Source organism: Symsagittifera roscoffensis, chromosome 3 (genome assembly GCF_963678635.1).
Source record: "Symsagittifera roscoffensis chromosome 3, txSymRosc1.1, whole genome shotgun sequence".
In the NCBI taxonomy this organism is placed as follows: Eukaryota; Metazoa; Xenacoelomorpha; order Acoela; family Convolutidae; genus Symsagittifera; species Symsagittifera roscoffensis.
The window spans coordinates 83958425-83979739 of NC_087064.1; the positions used below are offsets into that span (position 1 = coordinate 83958425).

A 21315-nucleotide genomic window follows, 5' to 3' on the forward strand; every position below is an offset into this window, starting at 1 on the left:
AAGATTAAAATTTTAGACGATGAGAAAACTTTATTTTTGAATACTTAATACTGCTAATTATTTGAACCTACCAATCCAAGCTAGCAGTCCTGTGAATATCCGACTGTCTCCCATCCCGTCTGTAGCTATCCCCAGTATACTCCTCAAACCCACTTTTTCCGCCTGGCGACATCATACTGCAAGTTGACTCTGGAGCATCAATCGAAGTCTGAACTGAAATGTTACTCATCGAGGGGTTTCGAGCCAACAATGAGTTGAGGTACTGTGCATTCTGATGTTGTTGTTGCATTTGTTGTGCATTTACTTTGGGGAATCCGTGAGATTGTGCTTTTGGTTGAATGGCTTTGAAGAAAGCTGCTTCTGAAATCTTCTGTCGTTGTTTCAATCTTTCTTTATCTTCATGAGCTCTTTGCTTTTGAATCTGCATTCTTTTCATTTCCATTTCCGCTCTTAGAGACTTAAAATTATCCGCCAGAAATTCTTCTTGGTCATTTTGTAAACTGGGTGTCGATTTCTGTTCATACCTGCCCCTATCTTTCTCAGGCGGAGTTTTGACTATCTTGGAGGCACTTCCGAATCCCTTCGGTCTATTGTCCAGGCCACTCTCCACAACTTCACTTCTAGGTCTTTCACTCTCAAAGTGGATACTTGAGTCTATAAACAATTCAGATGCTGGTCTATGTTGATGGGGATTGTGAGAATGTCTCACTGAGTAAGTGTCTCTGCCCGACATGACGTTGGGAGGAGGAGTGTTTTCCATACTGATTGACCTGTCGTACGCATTGGCGAAGCTTTTGCGAGCGGATAGCGGTGATCTCGACTGTTCCCCGTGAGGAGTGGAGGCACCCAAAGGCATCGAGTGTGCCAGTGCTCGATTACTCTGCAAGTTACTTGGTATGGCTGATGCTCTACCAACCTCAAACTCGTATTCCTGTCTATCTGAGTCATCTTCCAACCCCATTTCAGTCATTACCGTTTGAACTTCCGCTCCCTCTACTCTTCTTTCATCCCCCCCTTTGTCGTCTGCTGATTCCTGTACATATGTCCAGTTCATCAACTCCTTCGACCTCTCTTTTGAGGCTGCTGGCGCTGCTGTCGTTGTCGTCGAGACAGTTGGCTTGTTTGAGTGAAGGAGCTTCAGGGAGTGCAAGTCGATGCTCTCTCCAACTCCCATCGCCTCCACAGTGCTGTCATTCTCATCCCCTTGGCAGTCGTCTGACACACTTGCACTTCTATTAATAGCATCTAGTTGATTGCCTAAAATAAGACAATCTTTGCAACTTTTTTCGAAACCATATGTAGGCAAATATTGTTGCAACTACTTAGGGAATTTAAAAAAGGAACCGATATTTTAGGAAAATTTACTTTTCATTTTAATAGCATGGAAGCTTAACAATTCAACCGGTACCTAAACTCAAAAAGGATAACTATCAAGAAACGCGATGCGAATGTTCCTCTTTATTGGAACCTTACAATCATAATTTTAGATTTTGACGAAAAGAGTAATGAACGCAATGAAACTGATACAAAAATTGACTTGTTTTTTTTTCAAAAATCTTCAACTTTTGAGTTTCGAAGAAACAAATAGATGGTCTAAGGGCTCTTTGAATTTGAAAAGCAATTTATGATGGACACTTTTTTGTTAAAATTAACCCCATTTGAGAAAACTGGATCAATAGGCACAACTTTTTTTTCAGTGAGAAATCTGATAATTAATTTCATTTTCGAAATCAGAAGTCAATCACGTTTTTCGTGACCTTTACATTTTTGCTGTTCGATAGTGGACTTTGCTTTCCTTATAACAATGGAAATGCACTGAATTTAAAAAGATTTCACGGGTCTAGGACAACAAGCCGACGGGACTTCAAGCCGAAGGGACTTCAGGCCGAAATTTAAACTTTAAAAGCACCTTAAATTATATTTTTTTCATAAGTAAAACGTTGCTTTTCAAAAATTTTGGCAAGTTTAGTCCATAATAAGCGTTATTCATGACAATGAATCACTTAGGATTGGCATTCGTTAATAATTTTAGACGGTTTTTGAAATGCATAAATTATAAACAAGAAAATTGCCTTCAACCGTGTTTTATATTTCAAATTTCCTAAACATCATTTGGAGGCTTAAATTTTATGAAAAAGCCATTAATTACTCAAAAAAGATCATAAAAGTAAGAAATTCTTTAAAAAGGTTTTCCAATTAATCCTATTTCATCACTTAATGAGAAAATTTTCGGCTTGAAGTCCCTAATTTTACGATTCGGCTTGAAGTCCCGTCGGCTTGATGTCCGGCACCCAGATTTCACAAGTCAAAACCGCGAAAAATCAAAACTGAGCGTGAACAAATTTTAAGACTTTTTCTGAAAAAAAAAACATCAGCAAGACTTATAAAAGAGTCCTCACTACGTTCAATACTCTTAAACTAAATCCGGCTGGGACCTGAATCTCAGACCTTAGGTTACAAAGTCAACCGCGTTACCTCTAAGCCAGATGGAAAGAAGTCTTACGACAAAAAGCTTAGTTCATTACAAAACACTTGCTCTCGCAAGTGCACACATAGCCAACAGAAAGTTGGAAAAGTCAATGAATGCAAATAAATAGAAAAGATTACCGATGTTTTTTAAAGAAAATCATTAAGTTTTGAAATTAAAAAAAACTAGATGACCTTTTATAGATGAGTTTATAGCCTCTTTGAATTTATAGAACAATTTATCATTGATACTTTTTTGATGAAACAAAACCAATTTGAGAACACTGGATCAATAGGTAAAATTTTTGTTTGGCTGGGAAATTTGATAATTAAATTCCCCATTTTTGTAACTTGAAGTCAAACACAATTTTCGTGCCCTTTACACTTTTGCTTTAACAAAAGAAATTAACTGAACTCAAAAACTGTAGAAGATCAAATTTGTGTCCGAAAACAATTTGTAAAAAAAAAATTACGACCTATCTAAATAAAAGAAAGTCGCAGAAAAAAATTCTTTGTATTTTCTTTCTGAAAAATGTTAAAAAACTTGATCAACCAATTTTTTCAAGCCTTCTGGATTTTGCCTTATACAAAGTTCTTTCTGAGAAAATCATGCTACGCAGGACAATTGAATGCTAATTGAGTATCGGAAAAAAACTTACAAAGCGGTAACAGCGCCGACAATAACTGAGCAGATACACGCTGATCCGGAAAAAAATGTTTTCATAAAAGTCCTTTTCAAAACAATCAGATAACAATCTCCTTCTGCTCATCATACGACTCAAAATGAGGCCGCTAGTTTGATATAACATCAAGCCGAAAAACCTTTTAAGCCGAATCAAAGAAGAGGAAAAAAGCTGATATCGGAGCTGGTAAATTTACAATTAACATTAAAAACAATTTTCAAACAGAATGAGCGTTCAAAATGCAAACAAGCTCAAAATTTGATTTATAGTTGAGTAAAATACAGTTAGGAGATGTTCACTAACTTAAGATAACTAAGTTATTTGCGGAAAAAAAGTCTAGTACCCAGTTTTAGCACTCTTGCTTATCGCAAAGGTACTAATAATGAAAATAAAATCAGCAATAACATACACCGAAACCAAAAGATCAAAAAAATAAAAAGACATAAAATTAGTACATAAAATTACAAGAGACATTCAGTTTCGATAAAAATAGCTAAAAACAAAAAAACTTCATTCCTTCGCAGGTAAGTTGACTAAAAATAAGAAAATGAAGAAAATGAATGACATCATGATCATTAAATTTATTCAATTCATCAGTTCAAGACCTTTTTGCCTCACTCAATAAAAAACCTATTTTGCGCACAAGTCTTTTTGAAAGGTGCAAACTAGCCTAGAATGATAGCAATATTATCATGAAATAAACTGAAAGCAAAACTGACACAAGCATTAATTTTAAGGCCTTACACAGAGGCAAAACTGAGCTTCGCACCACTTGCGATACAACAGGATTAAAACAGCATGAGCCTCAGGAAGTCGCAAAGATAACTTCTACTAATGCAATTTAAAAAACTAAAAAACAAAAAATCAAATGATAGAAGTTTTTTTTCAAGATTTAAGTATTTTCATTGTTTTCAGCGTTCCTTATAGAGTTCGATTTGAGCATTCAAAAAAGGGAGCCTAGTTTTTTCGTGCACATTGAACGACAAAGCTAATATTTTCGAAGCAATTTCAAAAATGCAACAAAATGTCCGCAAAAAGTTTTGTAAGTCAAGTACTGCCACTAGTGGTACTCAGAAAGAGAAAAAAAAAGAGTCGAATCCAAAAAAAAAGAAAAAAAACGTGATACGGAATCTAGCACGACCAGAATAAGCAGACGGACGATAGTACAAAAGAACAAAAAAATTCTAGTTAAAAAAAGTCCTGGGCCCGGATTAAAACCCCAGGCCTTGGTCGTCTCATGTTCATGTGTTACTTCTACACCAGATGCGCTCGACGGTAGATTAAATTTTAATTTTTTATGACGCAAGTCGAAACACTTGTAACAATTGAATAGAAAAATTATTCAAAAGTTTAAGACATCCGGCTAGTGTTACGACAAATATTGAGACGAAATCCATGAACCGACAAAAAAAACTTCACTCTGAAAAAATTCCCAGTAACAAACATTGCACCCAGTAGTTAAACTTGAATTTTCATGAAATTCTGCATATCAGCAGCATATTAACTGATGTCAAGTGATTAAGCAGCATATCAACCTCATTCAAGGTATTCAACTGATTTTGTTGAACTAGTTGTAAACCGAAAAAAAGTTTGTTTTCCGTTTTGATAACGCTTGCTAATCACAAGCGTAATTATTCTTCCAATTCAACAATAGCAGGATATTAAAACTCGATAACTACCTTTTTTCTAAGGAAAAATTTTTCGCATTCAGTATTTGTTTTAGCTTTGACAATAACTGGAAACGATCTGAAAAACTATGATTTTCGATAACGCTTTTATCATAAACAGTTTTGAAAATGAAGTGATCAACACATGTTTTTGAATAAGCTGCTCAAAAAAGAACCGAAAATGGTTCTTCTTTCATGTCGAGAAAATTGGTCTAAATTTTAGTTTCAGACTAGTTAACTGCAAGGCATCCTCATAATTGGCTAATCCTGATCACCTTGGCTAATCTTATGAGTGTTCTAGCATTATTCAGGCCGCAAAGTTGACCAAATGCTTTACACTGAACACGGAACCAGCATAGACCCAGAGCGCAAAAAAAAACTTTTTAGTTGTTCAAACGTTTAGCATCTTATGCTCTCGTGGTACCATTTTGCGCTACATGCACAGCAACCTTCTTTACTTGTGTTGTCAATTCTATCTAACCCAGACGCCAGCAAATGAAAAACAACATGTTGAGCTTTGACATTCAGAAAAGAACAGACAACAGTTTGTTTTAGACAAAAACTATTTGAATATTTTGAATTTCTTCCATTCAGTTGGCTTGAAAACTCTATAATTTATTCCATCACCTATATTGCCTACAGAACAAAAGTGAGCCACGACTGATCAAAATTGACATCGTTTTAGACAAACGTCAAGTCACATACAATATAATTACTGATTTTTCGAAGTTGGTGTTAATATAAAAGTATAAGCCTTTGCATTGGTAGTTGATTACGTTTTTCAACAGTTTCATATAAATCTTAACGCATAAAAATTATTACACACAAGCTGATTTTACTCACCAGATATAACCACCAAAATGAGTACAGAACTTCACTATTAGTTTGCATCTTTATTCAACTCATTCTAAACACCTTTTAAACAGCTCTTTGAGATACATCTGCGGTAGAAAAGTCTTCATTCATTTGTGCGAAACCCAAATGTCATCATAGCATAGCTTCTTTGATAAGATAATTAATATTTCATTGAAGAGAGGTCATAACAACTCACAATCAAAAAACAGATTTTGCCCCGTACCTTATCAGGGCCAGAATAAGGATAGTTGCACACCTTATCAATCAGCTATTCATTTTCCTTACAAAATTGTAGAAAAGTGATTAAAGCTATTTAAGTTTTTAAACAATTCAATTACATAATATCAGCTCGGAAAGTTTCACAAACTGAAACAATGGTTCGCATTGCTAACATTTCCACTAAGCATTTACTACTAGTGACAACTTTCGGATGGATTTTTACTTTCTTCGTATTAGTTACGCAACAACCTGAAATGCCAGGCCCCGTGAAACGAACACAAATCAAAAACCAATATACTGAGAAAGCTGTGGACACTATAGAGATACCTGAAGGTGAGCAAAACTTCGGTGAGCATCGTAGCCAAGCGGACTTTGAAGTTGCAGCTTCACAAACTGGCAGCGGCGGTCTGATTAATCTTGAAAAACCACTTGCAGATCTGATAAGCCTCAGATCTGATATAATGGAGATGCAATACATGCTAAGTGGGAGAAGGAAAGATTGGAGTGATAAAGACAAACAGATGACTCAGGATCTTATTGACCATCTCTGGCGAGAGTCTTACTCCATTTTGGAGGAGATATCTGGAAAGGAGTGTCGCCAAAAACTACAACAATCAGCCGATGAAATCTGGAAACACATCGACCACGTGAGTAGCAGCTAGCTCTTTCCTATGGCACTTGCACATGTCTATAGTAAGACGTTACAGGCCTTGCAAGTATAGTATCCCAATCTTTCACAGACGGTTAAAAGATTTAGCTGAAATATGGATGGCGTGAGACGTATTTTTAGTTTACCATCTCTATAGAAATCTGTAGAGTGGATTGTTGTCTACTCGGAACAAAACATGCTTACAGGAGATTAGTAGATATTTGCCATACAAGAAGGTCTATCGAAAACGGTATTGAATCAGATACTTTCGGGCGACAGTGCATCTGACTGAGTTCACAGCCTCAACGACTTAGCTGGCGTCCATCAAAGTCAAGCCAGGAGCATGTATACGACAGGAGCAAATATATTTCCGCTTTTGAAACTCAAGTCGATGAGCTATTCGAAAACCTCGTAAGTAATCGCGTGAATCTCCTTAAGATGTCAGTACTATTAATCATTAGATCCAGTTCAAAACCCACAGAACCTGGCTAAGCATACTAGAGGCCCAGCTAAAGCTGGAGATACTCATTTGATAATGTTTGAATCTTGTGTACTGATGCGAGATGAAGTAGGTAATTTCAAAAAAAAAAATGAAGAATTGGGCTTCCCTCAAAACCTTAGTTGTTGCTCTACTAAAAATGAAAACTATTGCGATTTTGGAATTTTCTCATTAACACATTTTGTGTTCAAATTTTAAGACGTAGCATCTTATGCACGGAGCCTTCTCACAACCTGACCTGTTGCCTTGATTAAACCCTTGATATCAGATTGGGTTGTTTGCGAGAAGCCCAAAAGTTTCAAGAAAACAGACAGGAAATCAAAACATTGACTACTCCGAGTGTATACTTTTCGTGTATAAAAAATTGGGCGTAACCGCTCAAACAGAGGAGCTTCTCGAAGCCCGTTCTACACAATGAAACCAAAATCTCCGGCTTGTAAGGGTAGTTTTTGAGAAAAGTCAAAAAGTTTCAAAAAAACGTCAAAAATTCGAAAAATTAGACTTTTCCGAGTGTCATTACTTGTTGTGTAAAAAATTTGGTCATAACCGCGTATGCAGGGATCTCCTCGCAACCTGTTTTACCCATTCAAAACAAAATTTTAGATTTGGAAGGGTAGTTTTCGAGAAAAGTTTCAAAAAACGGTAAATAAATCGAAAATTCGACATTTCCGAGGGCCACAACTTTTTGTCCAAAAAAATATGAGTGTCACCGCTTATGCAGGGGAGCTTCCCATAACTGTTTCTATCCGTTGAACTCAAAATCCCAGAATTGGGAGGGTAGTTTTCGAGAATCGCCGCTTTTTACAAATCCCTTTTCACTTATCTAGATGCACCGCTTATCTATATGCGCCGCTTTTCTGCAACTTTTTTTCACAATCGGAAAAAAACTATGAACAGGCATAGTTCCTACTTTCGAAGACTGCAACAGAATCTATCTGCATGGGACTTTTTTATGCAAGCCAAACAAATTTACGTGCGATCATTTTTGATAAAACTGTGGACGTTTGAAAAATCGAACCGCTTCTGTTAATGCTTTGCAAAATTCGCAATCGCTTTTGCCACTTTCGCTTATTCCCCTAGATCGGCCGCTTTCTTACCTATTTCTCTTTAAGCGGGACAATACAGTGGAAGCGATATTCTATTTCAGATTCAGAAGCGCGACTGCAGCGACACCCGGAACAAGTTCGCCGTTTGCAGTTTGAACAAACCCTGTGGGTTTGGGTGTCAGCTGCACCACCTCAACTGGTGCTTCATGCTCAGTTTCGCCCTCAATCGCACCATGGTACTAGAGAACGGGGCCTGGAGTTACGATAAAAAGGGGTGGACGGACATGTTCCAGCCGTTGACTGGATGCAACCTGGAGGACAAGACTGGGCCTAGCATCGGTAAAAACAAATCTAACACAGATCATATCCAGCCTACACAGAAAATGCATTACTTTGAAAGCTACCAACATTTCACACAACTTGAAATTCAATTGCTTGAGTTTTAGACAGAGGGAGTCAAAGTGAAAGTGTGGAGAAAGAACGAGTGGTACGAATCCCGATAGTGGAAAGCATGGGTTGAATTTCAATTGCTTGAGTTTTAGACAGAGGGAGTCAAAGTGAAAGTTTGGAGAAAGAACGAGTGGTACGAATCCCGATAGTGGAAAGCATGTGTTGAATTTCGATTGCTTGAGTTTTAGACAGAGGGAGTCAAAGTGAAAGTTTGGAGAAAGAACGAGTGGTACGAATCCCGATAGTGGAAAGCATGGATTGAATTTCGATTGCTTGAGTTTTAGACAGAGGGAGTCAAAGTGAAAGTGTGGAGAAAGAACGAGTGGTACGAATCCCGATAGTGGAAAGCATGGGTTGAATTTCAATTGCTTGAGTTTTAGACAGAGGGAGTCAAAGTGAAAGTGTGGAGAAAGAACGAGTGGTACGAATCCCGATAGTGGAAAGCGTGGGTTGAATTTCAATTGCTTGAGTTTGAGACAGAGGGAGTCAAAGTGAAAGTGTGGAGAAAGAACGAGTGGTACGAATCCCGATAGTGGAAAGCATGGGTTGAATTTCAATTGCTTGAGTTTTAGACAGAGGGAGTCAAAGTGAAAGTTTGGAGAAAGAACGAGTGGTACGAATCCCGATAGTGGAAAGCATGGATTGAATTTCAATTGCTTGAGTTTTAGACAGAGGGGGTCAAAGTGAAAGTGTGGAGAAAGAACGAGTGGTAAGATACCCGATAGTGGGAAGCATGGGTTGAATTTCAATTGCTTGAGTTTTAGACAGAGGGAGTCAAAGTGAAAGTGTGGAGAAAGAACGAGTGGTACGAATCCCGATAGTGGAAAGCATGGGTTGAATTTCAATTGCTTGAGTTTTAGACAGAGAGAGTCAAAGTGAACGTGTGGAGAAAGAACGAGTGGTACGAGTCCCGATAGTGGAAAGCATGGGTTGAATTTCAATTGCTTGAGTTTTAGACAGAGGGAGTCAAAGTGAAAGTTTGGAGAAAGAACGAGTGGTAAGAATCCCGATAGTGGATAGCATGGGTTGAGTTTCAATTGCTTGAGTTTTAGACAGAGGGAGTCAAAGTGAAAGTGTGGAGAAAGAACGAGTGGTAAGAGTCCCGATAGTGGATAGCATGGGTTGAAATTCAATTGCTTGAGTTTTAGACAGAGGGAGTCAAAGTGAAAGTTTGGAGAAAGAATGAGTGGTAAGAATCCCGATAGTGGATAGCATGGGTTGAATTTCAATTGCTTGAGTTTTAGACAGAGGGAGTCAAAGTGAAAGTGTGGAGAAAGAACGAGTGGTAAGAATCCCGATAGTGGAAAGCATGGGTTGAATTTCAATTGCTTGAGTTTTAGACAGAGGGAGTCAAAGTGAAAGTTTGGAGAAAGAACGAGTGGTAAGAATCCCGATAGTGGATAGCATGGGTTGAATTTCAATTGCTTGAGTTTTAGACAGAGGGAGTCAAAGTGAAAGTTTGGAGAAAGAACGAGTGGTAAGAATCCCGATAGTGGATAGCATGGGTTGAATTTCAATTGCTTGAGTTTTAGACAGAGGGAGTCAAAGTGAAAGTGTGGAGAAAGAACGAGTGGTACGAATCCCGATAGTGGAACGCATGGGTTGAATTTCAATTGCTTGAGTTTTAGACAGAGGGAGACAAAGTGAAAGTGTGGAGAAAGAACGAGTGGTACGAATCCCGATAGTGGAAAGCATGGGTTGAATTTCAATTGCTTGAGTTTTAGACAGAGGGAGTCAAAGTGAAAGTTTGGAGAAAGAACGAGTGGTAAGAATCCCGATAGTGGATAGCATGGGTTGAGTTTCAATTGCTTGAGTTTTAGAAAGAGGGAGTCAAAGTGAAAGTTTGGAGAAAGAACGAGTGGTAAGAATCCCGATAGTGGATAGCATGGGTTGAATTTCAATTGCTTGAGTTTTAGACAGAGGGAGTCAAAGTGAAAGTTTGGAGAAAGAACGAGTGGTAAGAATCCCGATAGTGGATAGCATGGGTTGAGTTTCAATTGCTTGAGTTTTAGACAGAGGGAGTCAAAGTGAAAGTCTGGAGAAAGAACGAGTGGTAAGAATCCCGATAGTGGAAAGCATGGGTTGAATTTCAATTGCTTGAGTTTTAGACAGAGGGAGTCAAAGTGAAAGTTTGGAGAAAGAACGAGTGGTAAGAATCCCGGTAGTGGATAGCATGGGTTGAATTTCAATTGCTTGAGTTTTAGACAGAGGGAGTCAAAGTGAAAGTGTGGAGAAAGAACGAGTGGTAAGAATCCCGACAGTGGATAGCATGGGTTGAGTTTCAATTGCTTGAGTTTTAGACAGAGGGAGTCAAAGTGAAAGTTTGGAGAAAGAACGAGTGGTAAGAATCCCGATAGTGGATAGCATGGGTTGAATTTCATTTGCTTGAGTTTTAGACAGAGGGAGTCAAAGTGAAAGTTTGGAGAAAGAACGAGTGGTAGGAATCCCGATAGTGGATAGCATGGGTTGTGTTTCAATTGCTTGAGTTTTAGACAGAAGGAGTCAAAGTGAAAAAGTGGAGAAAGAACGAGTGGTAAGAATCCCGATAGTGGATAGCATGAGTTGAATTTCAATTGCTTGAGTTTTAGACAGAGGGAGTCAAAGTGAAAGTGTGGAGAAAGAACGAAAGGTAGGAATCCTAATAGTGGATAGCATGGGTTGAATTTCAATTGCTTGAGTTTTAGACAGAGGGAGTCAAAGTGAAAGTGTGGAGAAAGAACGAGTGGTAAGAATCCCGATAGTGGATAGCATGGGTTGAGTTTCAATTGCTTGAGCTTTAGACAGAGGGAGTCAAAATGAAAGTGTGGAGAAAGAACGAGTGGTAAGAATCCCGATAGTGGATAGCATGGGTTGAATTTCAACTGCTTCAGTTTTAGACAGAGGGAGTCAAAGTAAAAGTGTGGAGAAAGAACGAGTGGTAAGAATCCCGATAGTGGATAGCATGGGTTGAATTTCAAATGCTTGACTTTAAGACAGAGGGAGTCAAAGTGAAAGTGTGGAGAAAGAACGAGTGGTAAGAATCCCGATAGTGGATAGCATGGGTTGAGTTTCAATTGCTTGAGTTTTAGACAGAGGGAGTCAAAATGGAAGTGTGGAGAAAAAACGAGTGGTAAGAATCCCGATAGTGGATAGCATGGGTTGAACTTCAATTGCTTGAGTTTTAGACAGAGGGAGTCAAAGTGAATGTTTGGAGAAAGAACGAGTGGTAAGAATCCCGATAGTGGATAGCATGGGTTGAGTTTCAATTGCTTGAGTTTTAGACAGAGGGAGTCAAAGTGAAAGTGTGGAGAAAGAACGAGTGGTAAGAGTCCCGATAGTGGATAGCATGGGTTGAGTTTCAATTGCTTGAGTTTTAGACAGAGGGAGTCAAAGTGAAAGTGTGGAGAAAGAACGAGTGGTAAGAATCCCGATAGTGGATAGCATGGGTTGAATTTCAATTGCTTGAGTTTCAGACAGAAGGAGTCAAAGTGAAAGTTTGGAGAAAGAACGAGTGGTCAGAATCCCGATAGTGGATAGCATGGGTTGAGTTTCAATTGCTTGAGTTTTAGACAGAGGGAGTCAAAGTGAAAGTGTGGAGAAAGAACGAGTGGTAAGAATCCCGATAGTGGATAGCATGAGTTGAATTTCAATTGCTTGAGTTTTAGACAGAGAGAGTCAAAGTGAAAGTGTGGAGAAAGAACGAAAGGTAGGAATCCTAATAGTGGATAGCATGGGTTGAATTTCAATTGCTTGAGTTTTAGACAGGGAGTCAAAGTGAAAGTGTGGAGAAAGAACGAGTGGTAAGAATCCCGATAGTGGACAGCATGGGTAATTCTCCACTTCGAAATCAGTTCTTCCTTCCCAACATTCCTTCCAAATGGGCGCGCAAGATGTCACACTGCCACTCCAGCCCCACAGTCTGGTACGCAGCTCAGTTCATAGTCTATTCGATGCGATCGAATGAGAAATTAAGCCAACACTTGCACTCAGTTCAGGCCAGGACACAGATATCCCACAATTTCCTCGGAATCCATGTTCGCAGATCGGACAAGAAGTCGGAAGCAAAGTATCACGACTTGGCCGAGTATATGGAGTACGCGAAGGTACTCCAGAACAGATTGGAGAAAACTGACATGCACATCAACAAAGAGATCTATTTGGGTGAGATGAAACAATAAAAATCACCAAATAAACTCAACTTACTTTTTTCTACAACAAAGTTTGGCTACTTTGCAAATATCGCAGTTCCGACTACTATTTTTGGACCAACTAAATCCTCAAAAACTATCGAGATGCTACATTTTGTGTAAGTGCTGCCTGTAAGAATCCCGATAGTGGATAGCATGGGTTGAATTTCAATTGCTTGAGTTTTAGACAGAGGGAGTCAAAGTGAAAGTTTGGAGAAAGAACGAGTGGTAAGAATCCCGATAGAGGATAGCATGGGTTGAGTTTCAATTGCTTGAGTTTTAGACAGAGGGAGACAAAGTGAAAGTGTGGAGAAAGAACGAGTGGTTGAATTTCAATTGCTTGAGGTTTAGACAGAAGGAGTCAAAGTGAAAGTTTGGAGAAAGAACGAGTGGTAAGAATCCCGATAGTGGATAGCATGGGTTGAGTTTCAATTGCTTGAGTTTTAGACAGAGGGAGTCAAAGTGAAAGTGTGGAGAAAGAACGAGTGGTAAGAACCCCGATAGTGGATAGCATGTGTTGAATTTCAATTGCTTGAGTTTTAGACAGAGGGAGTCAAAGTGAAAGTGTGGAGAAAGAACGAGTGGTAAGAATCCCGATAGTGGACAGCATGGGTAATTCTCCACTTCGAAATCAGTTCTTCCTTCCCAACATTCCTTCCAAATGGGCGCGCAAGATGTCACACTGCCACTCCAACCCCACAGTCTGGTACGCAGCTCAGTTCATAGCCTATTCGATGCGACCGAATGAGAAATTAAGCCAACACTTGCACTCAGTTCAGGCCAGGACACAGATATCCCACAACTTCTTCGGAATCCATGTTCGCAGATCGGACAAGAAGTCGGAGGCAAAGTATCACGACTTGGCCAAGTACATGGAGTACGTGAAGGTAGTCCAGAACAGATTGGAGAAAACTGACATGCACATCAACAAAGAGATCTATTTGGGTGAGATGAAACAACAAAGATCACCAAATAAACTCAACTTACTTTTTTCTACAACAAAGTTTGGCTACTTTGCAAATATCGCAGTTCCGACTACTATTTTTGGACCAACTAAATCCTCAAAAACTATCGAGATGCTACATTTTGTGTAAGTGCTGCCTGTAAGAATCCCGAGTGGATAGCATGGGTTGAATTTCAATTGCTTGAGTTTTAGACAGAGGGAGTCAAAGTGAAAGTTTGGCGAAAGAACGAGTGGTAAGAATCCCGATAGAGGATAGCATGGGTTGAGTTTCAATTGCTTGAGATTTAGACAGAGGGAGTCAAAGTGAAAGTGTGGAGAAAGAACGACGAGTGGTTGAATTTCAATTGCTTGAGGTTTAGACAGAAGGAGTCAGAGTGAAAGTTTGGAGAAAGAACGAGTGGTAAGAATCCCGATAGTGGATAGCATGGGTTGAGTTTCAATTGCTTGAGTTTTAGACAGAGGGAGTCAAAGTGAAAGTGTGGAGAAAGAACGAGTGGTAAGAATCCCGATAGTGGATAGCATGGGTTGAATTTCAATTGCTTGAGTTTTAGACAGAGGGAGTCAAAGTGAAAGTTTGGAGAAAGAACGAGTGGTAAGAATCCCGATAGAGGATAGCATGGGTTGAGTTTCAATTGCTTGAGTTTTAGACAGAGGGAGTCAAAGTGAAAGTGTGGAGAAAGAACGAGTGGTTGAATTTCAATTGCTTGAGGTTTAGACAGAAGGAGTCAAAGTGAAAGTTTGGAGAAAGAACGAGTGGTAAGAATCCCGATAGTGGATAGCATGGGTTGAGTTTCAATTGCTTGAGTTTTAGACAGAGGGAGTCAAAGTGAAAGTGTGGAGAAAGAACGAGTGGTAAGAATCCCGATAGTGGACAGCATGGGTTGAGTTTCAATTGCTTGAGTTTTAGACAGAGGGAGTCAAAGTGAAAGTGTGGAGAAAGAACGAGTGGTTAGAATCCCGATAGTGGATAGCATGTGTTGAATTTCAATTGCTTGAGTTTTAGACAGAGGGAGTCAAAGTGAAAGTGTGGAGAAAGAACGAGTGGTAAGAATCCCGATAGTGGATAGCATGGGTTGAGTTTCAATTGCTTGAGTTTTAGACAGAGGGAGTCAAAGTGAAAGTTTGGAGAAAGAACGAGTGGTAAGAACCCCGATAGTGGATAGCATGTGTTGAATTTCAATTGCTTGAGTTTTAGACAGAGGGAGTCAAAGTGAAAGTTTGGAGAAAGAACGAGTGGTAAGAATCCCGATAGTGGACAGCATGGGTTGAATTTCAATTGCTTGAGTTTTAGACAGAGGGAGTCAAAGTGAAAGTTTGGAGAAAGAACGAGTGGTAAGAATCCCGATAGAGAATAGCATGGGTTGAGTTTCAATTGCTTGAGTTTTAGACAGAGGGAGTCAAAGTGAAAGTTTGGAGAAAGAACGAGTGGTAAGAATCCCGATAGTGGACAGCATGGGTTGAATTTCAATTGCTTGAGTTTTAGACAGAGGGAGTCAAAGTGAAAGTTTGGAGAAAGAACGAGTGGTAAGAACCCCGATAGTGGATAGCATGGGTTGAGTTTCAATTGCTTGAGTTTTAGACAGAGGGAGTCAAAGTGAAAGTGTGGAGAAAGAACGAGTGGTAAGAATCCCGATAGTGGATAGCATGTGTTGAATTTCAATTGCTTGAGTTTTAGACAGAGGGAGTCAAAGTGAAAGTGTGGAGAAAGAACGAGTGGTAAGAATCCCGATAGTGGATAGCATGGGTTGAGTTTCAATTGCTTGAGTTTTAGACAGAGGGAGTCAAAGTGAAAGTTTGGAGAAAGAACGAGTGGTAAGAACCCCGATAGTGGATAGCATGTGTTGAATTTCAATTGCTTGAGTTTTAGACAGAGGGAGTCAACGTGAAAGTTTGGAGAAAGAACGAGTGGTAAGAACCCCGATAGTGGATAGCATGTGTTGAATTTCAATTGCTTGAGTTTTAGACAGAGGGAGTCAAAGTGAAAGTTTGGAGAAAGAACGAGTGGTAAGAATCCCGATAGTGGACAGCATGGGTTGAAATTCAATTGCTTGAGTTTTAGACAGAGGGAGTCAAAGTGAAAGTTTGGAGAAAGAACGAGTGGTAAGAACCCCGATAGTGGATAGCATGGGTTGAGTTTCAATTGCTTGAGTTTTAGACAGAGGGAGTCAAAGTGAAAGTGTGGAGAAAGAACGAGTGGTAAGAATCCCGATAGTGGATAGCATGTGTTGAATTTCAATTGCTTGAGTTTTAGACAGAGGGAGTCAAAGTGAAAGTGTGGAGAAAGAACGAGTGGTAAGAATCCCGATAGTGGATAGCATGGGTTGAGTTTCAATTGCTTGAGTTTTAGACAGAGGGAGTCAAAGTGAAAGTTTGGAGAAAGAACGAGTGGTAAGAACCCCGATAGTGGATAGCATGTGTTGAATTTCAATTGCTTGAGTTTTAGACAGAGGGAGTCAACGTGAAAGTTTGGAGAAAGAACGAGTGGTAAGAACCCCGATAGTGGATAGCATGTGTTGAATTTCAATTGCTTGAGTTTTAGACAGAGGGAGTCAAAGTGAAAGTTTGGAGAAAGAACGAGTGGTAAGAATCCCGATAGTGGATAGCATGGGTTGAGTTTCAATTGCTTGAGTTTTAGACAGAGGGAGTCAAAGTGAAAGTTCGGAGAAAGAACGAGTGGTAAGAATCCCGATAGTGGACAGCATGGGTTGAATTTCAATTGCTTGAGTTTTAGACAGAGGGAGTCAAAGTGAAAATTTGGAGAAAGAACGAGTGGTAAGAATCCCGATAGTGGACAGCATGGGTTGAATTTCAATTGCTTGAGTTTTAGACAGAGGGAGTCAAAGTGAAAGTGTGGAGAAAGAACGAGTGGTAAGAATCCCGATAGTGGATAGCATGGGTTGAGTTTCAATTGCTTGAGTTTTAGACAGAGGGAGTCAAAGTGAAAGTTTGGAGAAAGAACGAGTGGTAAGAACCCCGATAGTGGATAGCATGTGTTGAATTTCAATTGCTTGAGTTTTAGACAGAGGGAGTCAAAGTGAAAGTTTGGAGAAAGAACGAGTGGTAAGAACCCCGATAGTGGATAGCATGTGTTGAATTTCAATTGCTTGAGTTTTAGACAGAGGGAGTCAAAGTGAAAGTCTGGAGAAAGAACGAGTGGTAAGAATCCCGATAGTGGATAGCATGGGTTGAGTTTCAATTGCTTGAGTTTTAGACAGAGGGAGTCAAAGTGAAAGTTTGGAGAAAGAACGAGTGGTAAGAACCCCGATAGTGGATAGCATGTGTTGAATTTCAATTGCTTGAGCTTTAGACAGAGGGAGTCAAAGTGAAAGTTTGGAGAAAGAACGAGTGGTAAGAACCCCGATAGTGGATAGCATGTGTTGAATTTCAATTGCTTGAGTTTTAGACAGAGGGAGTCAAAGTGAAAGTTTGGAGAAAGAACGAGTGGTAAGAATCCCGATAGTGGACAGCATGGGTTGAATTTCAATTGCTTGAGTTTTAGACAGAGGGAGTCAAAGTGAAAGTGTGGAGAAAGAACGAGTGGTAAGAATCCCGATAGTGGACAGCATGGGTAATTCTCCACTTCGAAATCAGTTCTTCCTTCCCAACATTCCTTCCAAATGGGCGCGCAAGATGTCACACTGCCACTCCAACCCCACAGTCTGGTACGCAGCTCAGTTCATAGCCTATTCGATGCGACCGAATGAGAAATTAAGCCAACACTTGCATTCAGTTCAGGCCAGGACACAGATATCCCACAACTTCTTCGGAATCCATGTTCGCAGATCGGACAAGAAGTCGGAGGCAAAGTATCACGACTTGGCCGAGTACATGGAGTACGTGAAGGTAGTCCAGAACAGATTGGAGAAAACTGACATGCACATCAACAAAGAGATCTATTTGGGTGAGATGAAACAACAAAGATCACCAAATAAACTCAACTTACTTTTTTCTATAACAAAGTTTGGCTACTTTGCAAATATCGCAGTTCCGACTACTATTTTTGAACCAACTAAATCCTCAAAAACTATCGAGATGCTACATTTTATGTAACTGCTTTTAACAAAAAGCCTTCAAGTTACCTTGAAAAATGAATCAGAAACCAATGAAGAAGCAAAACTAGGCATTTTCTTGCAATAATTGAACCGTTGCAAAATTAAAATAATAAAAAAAGTGGAAATTAAAGGAGCGAAGCTAAAAAGAGCTTATTTCAGCCACGGATGAGCCAACAGTTCTGATGGAAGAGACCAAGGCGTTCCCTGAGTACACTTTCCACGGGGACACGGCCGCCGCACAACGTGCTGGCTCTGGCGGAACCCGTTATGCCGAAGGGAGTCTGCTGGAAGTGCTGGCTGATGTCATTTTCATGTCCAAATCTCAGTACCTAGTCTGCACATTTTCCTCTCAAGTCTGCAGAGTTTCGTATGAGCTGATGCAAGTGAGTTCAAAACAAAACACATCTTTTAAAAACTACAACAAATTTTGCAGTTACGTCACTCATTTCTGATTTCAAAGCAATGTTAAGATCTTCTCTGAGAGAAAAAAGCGAGCGTACTTTTTCACGACTAGTTCGACTGAAAAATATGGTTCTAATTTCTCTTTATTCTGATTATTCTACAGTACGAGAGACGATACGAAGATGCCGGCTGGCGATGGCAGTCACTTGACGACTTTTATTACTACGGCGGCCAAGGATTCGTTCCTTGGTATGTCATTGATGATCACTCTCCCGGCATAAAAGGAGAGTCACGGGCTTCCAAGGGTGACCGAGTTGGTGTACTTGGAAATCACTGGGACGGATATTCAAAGGTATGTTTGCATTGTAAAACATCCCTCATTTCTAAAATCTCAACTTCGCGTCACAAAAGCAAATTTGTACTGAGCGTACAAGCAAAAATGTCTGAGATTTCGCTGTTGGCAACCGAGCATTCAACTACGTTTGAATTTTCACAAGACAAAAACGTGAGAAAAACCAGAAATGAAAAAACTTTAAAATCTATCAGATATTTTTTTGAACAATCCCCCTTAGTTACGCATTGGTGAGACCAACAAACACGCCTCAATTGAATCTGGAATCTTTTCTGAGCCGGATTAATTCGCCGTGCACGCGTTTATAAGAAGCAATGAACCTCTCTTTAATTTCCAGAAACTGTCAAGTCTCACATTAGATTCCAGATAGCCATTTTTTAAGAGGCATGATGAAATTATGCAACAACGAGAAATGAATTCTTCTTTTTCATGTTTCTGATGTCCATATTTCTGTTCCGACTAATTAATATTGTCTTCGGAAGTGTTTCAGCTTTTTTTCTTGCGAAATCAGTTACCACAAATAATCACCGGAAGGGTTGGAGTAATATATCACATTGAAGCCCTTTTAGTCGTGATTCGAAAAGGTTGTTTCATTGGTGATGAAACTCGGTTTGAAGTTTTTGAGTTTTCAGAAACTTAAAAAAGTAGAAGATAACTTTTGAAGATAACTGTAGTAGCTTTTGTCTAATTCACTTTCAACTTTCTACTTTTGTTCTCTTATCAGATACGTACAAAAAAGGACAGTGATTTGGGATAGGATAGGATAGGTTTTTTTTATATAAAGTGGCAACTGGCTATGCTTGTTTTAAATGAGTGGAAAGAGAAGCTAGTGGAGTAAACATAATTTTGACCATGTATTTCAGACGCATCAAGGACTGCTGCCATCGTACAAGCTAAGAAGAGGTCTTCCCACATTCGAGCTCACATGGTCTCTATAATAGATGCTGCAATAAAACATTCACAATAGAGCAGAGCCACTGTCAATCTCAACCAGTTGTCAATCTCAATTTCACTCACATAACTCATCACCTATTTTACTCATTTCATTTCTCACACATATCAAACTATCGTCTATTTTACAACTAACCATTTTTTCACCTACTCTCAGGAGCGGATTTAGGGGGGGCAGACGCCAAACCCCCCCCCCCCCCCCCCCCCCCTCAGGGATTCGACCCCCTGCCGACCCAAAGGGTCCCCCCTTTTTACAATTTTGAGATATCCACTTTTGGCTGATTGACCTGAAAATTTTTCTAAAGGCGCCTTGGGCGCCAATATATACTAACTCCGCCCCCCCCCCCCTCGAGAAAATCCTAGATCCGTCCCTGGGTACTCTGGTACCTTTATTAGAGCTTCCAACATGTACAAACCCTTCCATTTAGCAAAATGTGCCAACTTTGATATACTAATATTGCTAAGCTTTGATTTGAAAAATATCAACATAAATGTCTATCATGATAAACGTATCTGTTATTTATCGCTAGTCGCCTCTTTATGCACGGCATAAACTTGTTCATAATTTTTAAAGTTTGCAAATACAGTTTGCCAAAAAAAACTCTTACTTACTATAATTTTGAGGCGACGCCTGAGGTTCATTTGCAAAGACGGAGGAATTAGGCTTCGCTGTGCACTCATCTGTTCTCGAGTTTGCTGTCTCAAATGCATCATCAGCTGAACTATCTTCAAGCGACGGCAAACTTTTCTCATATGCCGTTGAAAAAATATGAAATAACTCTGCCATAAAAAGCACAAATGCAGATTTAGTGAGCTTGTTAGGATATAGGAAATCTTCCAGTTCGAGGTGCAAAATATTAACTGAACTTGCGGTTAGTGAGTTGGACAAAGAGCCCGTGAATAGACGTGTGGGATTTGATTGAAGCAGTTTGCAGTACATTTGCACAATTTGGATGTTGTAGATACAGTTGATTGCGAGTGATTCTGAAGGAGCCGACATTGAGTGATTTTGCTCGGATAATCCTAAATAAAAAGACATGTTGACACTCTCCTCCAGGTAATTTCCATTGGAATTACATTGATGATCAGGAGCAGCCTTTTGCTATACAAGTAGCTTTGAATGTTTCCACAACAATGACCATTTCCAGGAGTTCACTTTTTCTGCAAATATAATGGTTGGGAGAATGTTCAAATAGTTATGGCGTTCTTAAGGTACCTAAAATTGGAGGAACTAACCCGTTCTACACCATTGTTGCTTCCCACTTTTGGAGTGGTCAGGATAATTGCGTGCAATATGCGTGGCGGCCATTTAGCTATACAAAAGATGAGGAATGAAAGTACTGACTTTGGACAGGTAGTAAGCGAGGAGAAAATAGAGCCATGACAGCTGCTATGACCAGACCATCACATGCCTCCACAAGGTCAAACAGTTCCATCACTTCCTCCAGAGCCTGAAGCAGAACAAATCCATCTTCAGCTAATGTTCGAAAGACAAAAAGTCTTAAAATGACACAGATCATTCGAGAACATTTTAAACACAGAAGCGGACACTTGTGATGCAAATCACACACACACACGCGATACAAAATAGTGAATGAAAAAATACAAGTAAAAAAGACAAGTCCATCTTCAGCTAATGTATCTTCAGCTAATGTTCGAAATTCAAAAAAAAAACTAAATATGACACAGATCATATGTGAACACTTTAAACACAGAGGCGGAGCGGAGGCAAATCACACATGGCGGTACAAAATAGTGAATGAAAAAAAAGAACAAGTAAAAAAGACAAGTCCATCTTCAGCTAATGTTCGAAAGAAAAAAAACCTAAATATGACACAGATCATATGAGAACATTTTAAACACAGAGGCGGAGCGGACACTTGCGATTCAAATC

The 21315-nt window shown here is 39.5% G+C and overlaps 2 protein-coding genes across 2 annotated transcripts in view; one reads left to right on the forward strand and one right to left on the reverse strand.

Annotated features, from left to right (window-relative positions):
• LOC134841871 (patronin-like) overlaps positions 1-21315 on the reverse strand; it is a 51144-nt gene that overhangs the window by 22414 nt on the left and 7415 nt on the right. Inside the window, exons 4-6 of the mRNA XM_063857914.1 lie at positions 20767-20872; positions 20034-20444; positions 72-1257 (exon numbers count right to left, since the gene is read on the reverse strand). Coding sequence (XP_063713984.1) covers positions 72-1257; positions 20034-20444; positions 20767-20872 — 1703 coding nt within the window. The remainder of the gene's footprint in view (positions 1-71; positions 1258-20033; positions 20445-20766; positions 20873-21315) is intronic.
• On the forward strand, positions 5600-19620 carry LOC134842933 (alpha-(1,6)-fucosyltransferase-like). The gene is made up of 7 exons (XM_063859462.1): positions 5600-6537; positions 8186-8423; positions 13244-13790; positions 17168-17565; positions 17876-18099; positions 18282-18470; positions 19334-19620. The coding sequence occupies exons 1-7, from the start codon at positions 6046-6048 to the stop codon at positions 19406-19408; spliced, it is 2163 nt and encodes a 720-aa protein (XP_063715532.1). The 5' UTR covers positions 5600-6045; the 3' UTR covers positions 19409-19620.

Excerpts from the sequence above, each read along its gene's own strand:
- LOC134842933 (XM_063859462.1), top strand. The coding sequence starts at position 6,046 with ATGGTTCGCATTGCTAACATTTCCACTAAGCATTTACTACTAGTGACA. Across the intron at positions 13,791-17,167 it reads ATCGAGATGCTACATTTTGT|AGGGAGTCAAAGTGAAAGTG; the intron begins GTAAGTGCTGCC and ends AGTTTTAGACAG. Across the intron at positions 17,566-17,875 it reads CAACAAAGAGATCTATTTGG|CCACGGATGAGCCAACAGTT; the intron begins GTGAGATGAAAC and ends AGCTTATTTCAG.